Source organism: Aethina tumida, chromosome 1 (genome assembly GCF_024364675.1).
Source record: "Aethina tumida isolate Nest 87 chromosome 1, icAetTumi1.1, whole genome shotgun sequence".
Taxonomy (NCBI): domain Eukaryota; kingdom Metazoa; phylum Arthropoda; class Insecta; order Coleoptera; family Nitidulidae; genus Aethina; species Aethina tumida.
This window is the reverse complement of record NC_065435.1, coordinates 59,062,326-59,075,068: the sequence shown is the minus strand read 5'-3', so window position 1 is coordinate 59,075,068 and position 12,743 is coordinate 59,062,326. Positions and strand designations below refer to the sequence as shown.

The 12,743-nt window shown below is 30.7% G+C and overlaps 1 protein-coding gene across 1 annotated transcript in view; it reads left to right on the top strand.

The window, feature by feature from the left end:
- The window catches only part of LOC109608488 (putative transcription factor SOX-15), a 64,241-nt gene extending 52,639 nt beyond the window's left edge, over positions 1-11,602 (top strand). Inside the window, exon 3 of the mRNA XM_020024930.2 lies at positions 9,046-11,602. Within this exon, the coding sequence (XP_019880489.2) occupies positions 9,046-10,451 (1,406 nt within the window). The 3' untranslated portion in view covers positions 10,452-11,602. The remainder of the gene's footprint in view (positions 1-9,045) is intronic.
- The last annotated feature ends 1,141 nt before the right edge of the window (positions 11,603-12,743 follow it).

Genomic DNA, 12,743 nt, shown 5'->3' with positions numbered 1-12,743 from the left:
AAAAGGTGTGCCCATCGACAATAATGAGTCCGCATAACTTGGCTCGCTTCCTATGACGACACGTTTCCGGTCTGCGATGAAAAGTCTTCACGAAACAACGAAAAAAAGAGAAAAAAAAATTACGGATTTTATTAACTACATGAACGAACGAGATCTGAGTCAATATTTGTACAACGAATTTCTTTCCGTTCATGTCGCACTGCTATACTTACGTTTACGTTGTGTGTCTTTCGTACATCTTATGAAATATCAATTTTGTTCTTGCATTATCGCACGTATTAATTTTATCTTGGATATTATTAATTTTTTGAGGTGGTGGGTTTTAACTAATAAAAAGTCTCTATTACTTCAATAAGCTGCCAATTTATTCTTAGATTCTCCTATAAATAAAAGAATTGGCTAAATATTGACATAGTAAACATTCAAAAAATCAATCATTTCAGAGATATTTTTATCAATTTTTAATATTTTATTTTTAAAATAAAATGGCTAAAATTTGTCAAATCATTTTACTATAATTATTTTATACTAATTAGATTATTTTACATAGTATAGTCAAACCTCAATAACATGAGCCATGATTTGACAGGAAACTTATCAAGACTTTAATTTATCTAATTACAAAATAAGTATGAATGTATCGGGTAGCAAAGTGGTGAAGGTCGTGAGCCATATCTCAGAAACTACTAATAAAATATTAATAATAAATGTAGGGCCACTTGTTATGAAATTCTCAAAAAAATCAATTTTTCTTTCTAATTTATGAATTAGAAATGTACTTAAGACATTTAATTATAAATGTGACCCTAAAAAATAGGAAATATTGTTAAATTCTCAGAAAAATCAGTTTTTCCTTCTAAGTAATCAATTAAAAGTTTATTTGAGACATTTAATTATTAATCTTGAGAACATTAGCCATATTTTTTATTACAATCTTCTTAAGCATCTCTTAAAATAAAGTGATAGTGACGGCACATCAAATGTTGAAAATGATAATGTTCTATATTATCAGTTTAGTTGAACAGAAGTCGATAAAATAAAGTGTTTAGGTTGATCAATTTTCTTTTTTACATCAGTAGTTAGAAACTCTTATATGACCAGTCTATTAATTTTGTGATCAGACGGAATTGAAGATTATTGATCATAATATTGGAATAAGTTGAAGAACAAATTTCATTGTAATTCTCACTCTTTATTCATTAAACACACAGTGTGAAAGCGCAAATTTCAAAATTATCGAAACTAATTATTGACACTTTCAAACTCAATTAATTGCAAAACAAACTACAGAATAATAAAATATAAACAAAAATTTTAAAAATACACAATATAAAAATTAAATTTATTGATAATTCTTTGATAATTGAGTCACTTATTTTAAAAATTAATAAACAGGTATGTACCTTTATCTTATTATATAAATCCACCACATCAAAAAACAAGTCTGTCTAAAAAACAAGGTAATTAATTAATTAAAATTAGAAAAACTGATTTTAATGAGTGATATTCAAATGACTCACTAGAAATAAAATATCACAGCCAATTTAACATTTTTTTGCAATGTTTAAATAGTAATAATAGTGATAGCGAAGTGATAAGTCACCACTTAATTTAAACCATTATTTAAAAAATGATTAATAAACAGTTATGTACTTTTATTTGATTATATAAAGCCACCAAATCAAAAAACAAGTCTGTCTAAAAAACAATGTAATTAACTACAAAAATATATTTATACATTAACTAATTAGAATTAGAAAAACTCATTTTAATGAGTGATGCTTTGCACATATTCAAATGACTCACTATAAATAGAATATCACAGTTAATTTAACTTTTTTTGTAATGGTTAAATAAATACTTGGTTAAAAATTGACAAAATAAAGAGAAAGTAAGTTAACAGTAAAACTAATAAAGCTAATTCAATAGTTTGTTTTATGACTAGTTTTAAATATTAGCAAAATATTTAAAAAATGTTTTTACAACAAAACCATTAAAAGTTTTATCTTACGGTTTCAGTAGAAACTAATAAATTTTGTTGGTAGCCATTTGTGAATTTAATGGGTACTAACTTACTTACTATTTGTAAGTTATTATTTATTAGAATAACTAATTAAAATAATGTTTGTTTGAATTAACTAGACAAAACTTGTAAATGAGTACTCGAATGATTTCTTAATTAAAATAACATTATCATTTTGTCTTCTTATTAATAAAACGAATGTGTTATTTTGAAACATTTTTAGACCTTAAACTGAGAACATTATATGCAACTAATCACATGCATATAACAATCCAATTTAGTATTAACATACAATAATTGTGCATGTTAGATATAAAAAAATCCTTTGTCATAAATTTTATTAAATTACTGAATAAATATTGTTGTTTTCTAAATTCCATTTACAACTTGGTATAGGTTGTTAAGGTTAATAGTTATTCACGGCGGATTCGATTTCTTGGATTGTGTGCAGAAAAAAAGTTGTATTGGCAGATAATCCAATCGAAATATTCTGCAATGAGTTCAGTCCGACCATTGTGCATCCTAAACAGTCCAATATTATTTAATAGATCGAGGAACTGCGATTGGAATCTAACACAATAGAATGTGCATGCATTACCATTAAAAAGAATAACGAACCTCGTCACATATGTAATTATTATTCAACCTGGCCATTCCAAATCCGTATCTATAATACGGTAGTGTTGGCATATAAATTTCAAACTACTACTATAGTATAGTATTAAACATAATGTTCATTGAACACACGATCCGGCTGCAATTTCAATTGATATACGAGTTGTTTTATGCGTTTTATCTAAGTTTCGTGTGTAGATTTGAAAAGTCAATATCCGAGGAGAAATTCAAATACGTCAGCGTTCCCTAATTAATTATCTACGTGCAGCCAGCGTCTTTTATGCTGCACATTATGCATACTGAAAAGTTGCGTATTGTCTCGCCGCGTTTGTCAGCCGCAATTTTTGGGCCCGTTTTGCATAATAGATGAAACGATTCATGAAAACAGATCGATTATTAAAATTGAATAATCAAGACTGTGGAACAAGTGCCGCACCCTAAACAAAACACTGTCATCCGCAGACAACGACGGGGAGAATGACGAGCAACGTATGATGGGTATTAATAATTCATGGCCTTTAAAATCGTGTTGGTGGAACATACTTTTTTAGGCTGTACAGTTAATACATAACAATTTTTTATTATTATTATTTCAATTTACGCAGTGAAACAACAATGACTGTCTGTTCGAAAAATACTGACAAGTAGGCTTGAAGAGGGGTAGACAACACTCAATGGGTTGGTCGAGTAAATAATACTACAAGAGCGTTGAAATATTGAATTTTAATAGTGCTAATTGTCAAGGTATTAGACTAGTACCAGAGCTGGTACGACAAATGTTTGCAACTACTGAATTCGATGTGCCAACCAGACTTAGTTTTTGGTAAAATGTTACACAGTAGCCCCATATCTGTATAACCAGAACCATCAAATTGATGGGTAGTCTTCAAGGATCAGTGATAGATAAAACACCGAAGGTCTCCTCAAGTACTCTGCCCTTCCCCCATCAAAAGTGACATTGCTAAATACATCCAATACATCAACGGAGGGCCAATCGAAGAATCTCATAAAACCGGGAAAATCACCGAACGATCTAATGGTTTTGGACGTGCTGGTGATTTCAATGATTGATGCGAATGGTCCACGGGGAGTCTAGTTAATACTCCTCTCGCCGCACGGCGCCACCTTAGTTAGGTAGCCTAGCTACGGGTGATCACACTGACACAGCACACCATCACCCGAAAACCCATCTCGTGCATTTGCTGCGTTTTTTCTCGAAACGAGCCACGGATAAATCACGATCCGGTTACGGGGCCGCGTTACCGGAAGCGTCGGGATCGACGTTCAATAATAATTTTCGTATTTTATTACGGACAACTCGGCCGTATTTTACCGTTCTTTATGTAACGTTAAGGGCAATTCGGTTATGCTAATTTACGGTCCCCAGAATTTTCGATCCGACGCCGGGAGTGGACTTCCTGAACCGGACCGTTTGGCGTTTTCAAAATCGAAAATAGGAACAGGTCATCGCCGATGGTACACTCGAGTTGGTGTTCGCAATTAAGATTCTGGACGCGGTGCGTGGCCGGCGTTGGGCCCCTCGCGACGCGATTGTGATGCGGAGCGGGGCCCGTAGCGCGTGTCGGCCCGCCCGACATGGGTGCGGCCCCCCTTAAGTACTGCTAATGCCTTACATTGTCCCGAGATATCCGACCGGACCCGCTCTTCGTGCCTTCAACCTCGCGCGCAAAACTCGCCTATGCTGAGTCTCCGAAAAATGCCTCGCTCAAAATAGGTTAGGACTTTCTAAAAACAACAAAAGAACAGTCGTCATTCTTGGCAGCTTTCTGAAATACATTTAAAAAGTGATTACAAAAATAAAAATATTTTTCAAAATTTGCAAAAAAATGTAATAAAAAATTTATGGTTATTTTATAATGGACTAAACAAATCTGGAATTAATTAAAAACTATGAAAATTATTTTAAGGAAAAAGCCATTACTCGTATAAATTTATTTTATTCATTTATTTATACTAAAAAAAATTTTAAATGTTATTCAATAATAATTATTGGAATACAATGAATGTAAATATCAGTTAAATAAATAAATTTATATATAATTAAGAATATGGAGTTTAGGAAAAACTCCAAAAATATAATTGAAATTCCACATAAAAAAATGATTTCGCAGTCACTTAAAAAATAATTTTATTTACTTATTTATATGTTTTTATATATACTCAAATTTAGTTAAAAATAAATGTATATATAATTAATGCTGTAGTGTCTACCAAAAAATATAATAATAAAAATATAATCCTTAAAATCCCAAAGTAACAATAAAAAAATTAAGTGTTTGTTTGCCAAAATTTAAGTTCAAATAATAAAACGTGATTAAAAGGTTTACCTTAGAATAAAAATATTTCTCAAAATTAAAATAAATTATTATTAACGTGAATTTTTGTAATAGAATAATATAATAGAAAAAACTTGTTACAAATAAGTGTTATTCTATTTATTTATATAAAAAAAGATTAGATAGATATAATTTTGTAATATATCTTTGAAAAATAAGTAATTTAAATATTACTTGTAAATAAATATCTTTAAATTATGAGATTTATAAAATAAATTTGTGTATTATTTTTACTGAAAATCTAGTAAAAATGCTAAAAATATACTCCTAAAAATCATAGACAATTAATAACTTATAGTTGCTTATTTACAAAAAAATTAAGTTAAAATCAACATTAAAAAATATGTATTTATTAATGTAGATTTTTATAATAGAACACTGAACAACTTTGGAATCAATTAAAGAATATTATTGTTTTTATTTTATGAAAAAAGTCATTAAAAAATAAATTTATTTTGTTCATTTATTTATATCGAAAAAAAAATAAAAAATCGTGATATATTTTTATAAAATAAGCAACAAGTATTACATTAATAATTATCTTGAAGTTATTAAAATAGGTTTAATGAAATTTAGAAAAAGTTACTAAAAATAAAATCGTAAAAGATCCTTAAGTAACAACATAAAAATTAAATTGTATATTTAAGTGAGATTAAAAATGAATCAAAATATTTTTCAAAATTAAAAAAATATACATATTTCTTAATGTAGATTTTTATAATAGAATACTGAACAATTTTAAAATTAATTAAAGAATATTATAATTATTATGTTATGCAAAAAGTCATTACAAACATAGATTTATATAAAATAAATTTATTTTATTCATTTATTTTTACAGAAATTTTTTAATATATTTTTATAAAATAAGCAATTTAAATATTACAATTTTTAAATTATAATTTTAGTTGTATTATAATGATATTATGATTTATTATCAAACGGAAAAAACAAAAATGTTATTGAAATTCTAATTAAAAACTTATCGAAATATGTCGCTGAAAATGATTGATCAAAAAACTTTAAGATTAGTGTTATCAATCATTTTCTATCAACTTTTAAAATATTGGTATATTTTGAAATGTATTAGCTGTCATGGCCTTGAAGGAAGGTTAATCATTTTTATTCACACTGTATATTTATTTCTATTTTAATATATGTGTTGAAAATATATAGTTATAATATACATTATTCAAATTTGTATATATTCTAATCTGTATAATTTTAATTTTAGTCTGTTAATTTCATTTTATTATTTTTGTGGGTTTAGATAAAAAAATCATCATTTACATTTTATATTTAAACTTGCGGTATTGCTTTATTTTATAACATACAAACATATTATTTTTAACTGTATAGGTAAGATTTCCTTTTCGGGACCCATATTTAAAAGCGTGTGCGACAGTTGCCTTAAATTTGTGGCACATGTTGCGGCAATAAAAGATTAAACGTTCGCAATTGTCGAAAAATCGTCGAGAGAAAAAGGCCATAGGATGTCGTGGCAGCCGCCCGTCACAGTTTATGTGCGCCCTGGACAATGGTCCGCAGTTAAAAACCCATTCGTCATCTATACAGACGTAATATCTTCTCATTAACAAGATTCACCTGTTATTTATTGCTTTTGTTCGACTTTTTTTCTCCACGGTGCCACGTTTCGACCCTTGAAAGTGTTGATTGGTCCAACACTAAAAGCCCACACCGTTCCCCCTAAACTGTGTTTAATTTGAATATATTGTGACATCGAACGCCAATAAATTTATTTTTATTGGGTGCTTTTATTAATAAACGTCGACGCGATTTATACTTTTCTATTTTTATTTTTATTTATTTATATATTTTTTTTTTATTTACACGGCCAATGCGATACAATAAACCACGCTAATATGAAGCACTGTCACCGTACATAAATCCATATTAATTGAATATTAAACGTGATGTACGTTTGTGGTTTATTTATGAGGCGAATAAATTTTGTACCCCAAAAGTTGTTTTATCCGTCAGACGCATCCGGTGGAAATACCATTGCGTCTTGAATAATGATTGTCGCAGCGCTTGGGGATAATCCGACACATGAACTTATCGTAATTATGGCGTATTGCGGCAAAAAAAAAAAATGAAATTATTTGAACAACTCTTGGGTGTCCCATCTCGGTTTCCCGGTTAATGAGGAAGAGCCGCGGTGAGCCGGGGCAATAGAATAGGCTTATATTGAGCATCGTCGGGCCGGCCTTCTCTTAGATATAAAACCCCGATAGTGACGAATATTTTCAGTATAAAATCGAATAAGTCAGCCTCCAGATAGATAAACGCGGTGCACACGGCCTATGTTCAGTCATGATTAATTATCGAGGGGCGTGATTGGTGATTGACAGTGCGATTGGGGAGCCGCGGGTGGTCGCACTCGAGAACTAAACCACATTTCTGAGGACTGGCAACTTAAATATTTTCAAATCGACATCATTAACTACGGATTTTTTTCCATCTATTCACCGTTCGGTGCACGGTCACTTTCTACTTTTGTTCGGGCCCTTTTCGTGACGTTGCACGAATAAATTCGTTTACCAATTAATGAGCTGTTTAGTCCTGGCTCATTGCCAACATCTAATTTGATATTTCTTAGATTTGTTATGCACATCTGTTGAACTCAGCTTGTTTGATGTTTGTAGGGGATTCCCAAAAGTGACAATGCAAAGCTACAAGTGTTTTAGTTAATTTGAAATATATTTTTTATTTCAATCTATTTTAAAAAATCATTGCCAACATCTAATTTAATATATCTGATGTTTATATGGGATTCCCAAATATGTCAATGTGGAGCTTTAAGTATTTTAGTTACCAATTTGAAATGTATTTGTCATAAAGAAAAGAAAAAGAAGAGAAAATAAATTAAAACCTTTGCTGACCAATAAATCGACTTATTCTTTTGTTGAGTTATATTATCCAAATTGTATATTAAAACGAATAAATTCGTTTACCAATTAATGAGTTGTTTAGATGCTCATTGCCAATTTAATATTTTTTAGATTTGTTATTCTCATCTCTTGAAAGTTCTGTTCTCCAATGTTATCATATTCATAATTAATTTCAATCCACTTATGAACTTTTCCTTTTTTTAACCTTTTGTAAATTTTATGTATTTATTTTATTTTGTAATATATTATAAGCAAGTTTATGAATAATTTTAAAAAAATAAAGCATTCAACGAACAGAATGCCTATTACTCCTTTAATGTTATTTATTATATAATTAGAGTACCTACAACAAAATCTATGACGTATTTAAGAAGTGTATTTCTTTTTTAACTTTTTACAAAGCTCTAGTGATAAATACCACCTCTAAAATAGTTGATATAATTCAAAAATAATGGAGCCCAGCTACTGCAATGAAGTCATAATTATAATTATTAGAAAAAAATCAAAATTAATATTTTATAAACTAAACAAATTGATCAATCGGAATCGCTATCGTTTTTAATTATTCCCAAGCATCTTGTCACAACCACAATAAATATTTTTCGAGGCAGCCTCGTTCGACCGCCATTTAGACGTTTTGTTTCCTATCACATCAAACCGCCACGATCATTTATCACGTGTAATGTGAATGTATTAATCAAATTGTTGTAATGATCAATGATTAATTGATCATGGGGTCTTTCTCATTATGCTATCGCTACCAGCCGGTTGTCTATGTTCTTTTGGCTTAATTATTCCAGCATATGTTACAATAGAAGAAAAACGTATGTCCATTCTGTTAGGTGTTCCTAATGGTATGTGACAAGCGTATACGCTTCTAATGTATAGTTAGTTATTGTGTGGCAGACAAGCAACGGACGGTAGCTGCGGCATCGGGTTCGTTTATTTGTTTCAAACTTCGCAAAACAATATCCCATTGAAGGTTCTTTGTCTGTGCGATCGTTGAAGTCTCCGCACACAAAACGACCAACTTAAATGTCCGTCAGGCTCGCAACGTCAGCGTAGACTCCGAAAACGTTAATTGCATAATGACCCGTTTCCTCGGTTCCGTTTTTGACCGTCGTTCTCTTTGTTGCAGGCAAAAAGTGGCGCTCTTTAACCCCGCAAGACCGACGGCCTTACGTGGAAGAAGCGGAGAGACTGCGAGTGATCCACATGACTGAGCACCCCAACTACAAGTACCGGCCGAGACGGCGGAAACATAACAAACAGCGGGCCACTTCCGCCCAGGGCGCGCGGGTGGGAACGTCGCTTCCCAGTCCCAGTTTGCCGAACATGTCGCCCAGATACAACCCCGGCTACATCCCGAATTCGCCCAGCGTGGCGTCCCAAGGTGGCTTCCCCACCATGGACTTCCCCAGTCCGGGTGGCAGTTCCGAATTTTCGCAGCAGGACAAGCGGTATTCGCCGGACAGTTACAACAAGTACAGTCCGTACAACAACTACCTGGCATATCAACCGAACTACGTGCAGAAGAGTCCCTATTCGATTCACACGCCTGACGAGTCGCCGACTCAGAGCCCGGAGCCGAAGGGTAACCTGAAAGGTCCCAATTCCCCACAAGACACCAAGGACAACGTGCAGGAGAAGACGGCCTTACCGACACCGGAACTGTCGCCTCTGGATCACGACAAGGACCAATATCAATACGACGACAAACAGAGAGTGTCGAGCATACAGCACACGAACAATGTGACAGCCAACATGACAACCACTAACATGAGTCCAGCTCAGCAAAGCTATAACACCAGAGTGCAGAACTACAGACCAAATAATACCAACTACACAAACACGCAACCAATCACATCAGTGCCAATGGCAAACGGGATGTACGTCATGTGTGCGAACAAAAGTTCGGTCGAACAGGGCCACGTAGTAACGGGCACCTTCTATCCACCGGTGGCCACGTCCCAGGACCAGCAGTTGCTGGGCACCACTCAAAACAATCTTAGCACCGTAACATCGCCGAACATGAGCTACTACAACACCTCAATGCCGCAATATTATTCAACACCGTACGAGCATCCGGAGCAGACCAGCAGCAAAACAGACCAGTACTTGCAGTACCACAACTCACCCAATCTGATGCACAGCTTCAAGACTCCGATGGAGGAGCAGTACAGTGACTACACAGACAATACGTTAGTGCAAACCTACATCCCTCAGCCCGAGGAGCGCAGTGATGCCGACAGTGAAGTGGACACGAGGGAATTTGACAAATATTTGAAGTTTGCATCTAACGACACCAGTGCTATAGACTCCAATCACAACTATCACAACAGAAACGATCCGGGCCTGAATTACAACTTTCAGGCTCAGCACACCTCTGTGATCCTTCCAAATAGTAACGTGAAGCCTGAACCCCATTTCATCGGGCACTGCCCAGAAGTATACGAGATGGGCCAAACGAACGGTGTTACTAAGAACGAGGACGATTTCAGTGAAATACTTGCGGGTGTTAGAAAAACATGTTTCAGTAATTGATAGTATTGTGCAATTTTTTAGTTATTAATTATTAAGGACGCTAAGACAATATAGTTCCTGTCTAATTATTGAAAGTTATTAGCAACTTCCATGTAATATAAAATATTGTTTCAAATGTATACAAGTTAATCTTTTATATCTTAGATAAATTTTTTATTACAGTTTAGGTAGATGCATTTTGGTTTTTTTTATTGTAAATATTGTTTTCGAAATATTTTTTAGGGTTTATTTGTTTGCCACTGTAGATTTCGAAATAACTATTTGTTTAGGCAATTTTTGAATATCACGTTGGTTAAATAATTACAATGCATTTACTAAACAATAATACTATTACTTCAAGAACACATATCACACGAAAATACTAGTACTTATTTGTGATTTAGTAAAATGTTGAACGATCTCTTTTTTATTTAATTGACAAAACTTGCCTGTTTATAAGGTTTTTATTAAAATTACATCAATCTATTTTGCCTCGTGTTTTAATAATTCATTGAATAATATATTTTCGAATAAAAAGGTTGTTCCGAAATTTATATTCAATATTTGAGGCCAGTAAATTGTTATTTATTGTTACTTTTATATAATCCTTATTAAACTATATCCCTAAAATATTTCCCTTTATTATTAAGATAATACTCTTACAGATCTTTTGATTATTCCCATGTTTACATTACAAAAAGTACCTTTTCATAGATATTAGGAATCAAATATCGAGATATTATCAATTTGTATATTTATTTTTTATATTTATTTAGAAATTAATTGTGTTTCATTCCATATATGATGTTTTTGCCGTTAAGAGCAAAACAAAGACTGGTACATTTTCAGTAACAAGACAAGAATGATGACAACATAATGCAATATCTCTTTGTGTCAAGTGTTCCAAGATGTAATACGTTGTTTCCAGAACATCCTGAAAGAATTGACACAAAAACAAATATCTCAGTTGTTTAACACAGTGTTAAAACACCATGTACTGTTCATTTTAGTTGTTATAAATATATCGTAATTTAAGTTGTTTAATTATAAATGTAAAGAGATTTTTATTTGAAGACCAAAGTTTGTATATTCTGTATATTATTTTACTTATTGGTTAATATGTGTAAATATAAATAATCTGTACAATTATGGGAAATATATTATTTAATATTTTTATGTGTTTTAATTAATCCCATTATACCTATTTAGTGTAAATAAAATTTGTTAAAAAAATTCAATACAGATGTTTTAAAAGTTATTAGTTAATTAATTCACATATTTATAAATATTTTAAAATCGCAGTTACCATGGCAACTTTAATTATGTTAAAACATAATTCTACGGTATGTATAATTTTTGTTTCAAGTCTATATTTATAATTTTCTTGTAATAATACAAAATAAAAGGTGATTAATTGTATATAATTGAATTCTCTTGTTTAATGCTAATTAAAACGTGACTACAGATAAACATTAAAGTGTTTTTAAAAAGATTTAATATATATTTTTTAATTGTATGTGTCACTTCTTGTTTAAATGTTACAATGGAAAACGCTGATTATTCAGTTAATTCAAACATATAAACAAATATTTGTTGATTTGATTTGTTGATTAAAATTCTTTTTTTGGAAAGGAAATTCAAAAAATACTTTCTTTGACACAAAAATGATTTGTTATAAATAGTTAATTACTCCTTTGTCGATATTTTTATTTTAATAATTCATGTTAAGTAATATTAAATTATTTTATTTCTGGACAGTATAATATTTTACTTTTATAACTACACACTTATTTTATTTTAATATTTCTTTAAAATCTGCCTTGTTTTATATAAATTAATTACTGTTTTTGGTTATTTTATCAAATTTATATTAGGTAATATTATTTAATTTTTTTTGTTTTATTTTTGGAGATTATGACAATATTTTACTTTTATAATTACACACTTATTTCGTTTATTTATTTCTTATTCTTATTTATTTAAAATTTACCTTGTTTTATACAAACTGAAACAAAACTAATCTTGTTATTTTGTTAAAGTTATAAATTAAAAATATTATTTTTTTCTTGTATTACAATGTATAAACTACATAGTATTTTATTTAATTATTTCATAAATAAAAATAATTACTTATTTTGTTACAACTCACTAAATATTAAAGGAGAATTAAATTTTATATATAGTTTTTTATTGTTAATGGATTATTGATTATTTAAATATTAATTTTAAATTTTTTAGTTCAAAAATATGAATGAATTTTTGAAGTGAATGTCAGTCTTTAATATAAATTGATTTGTTTAAATTTGGTAACAA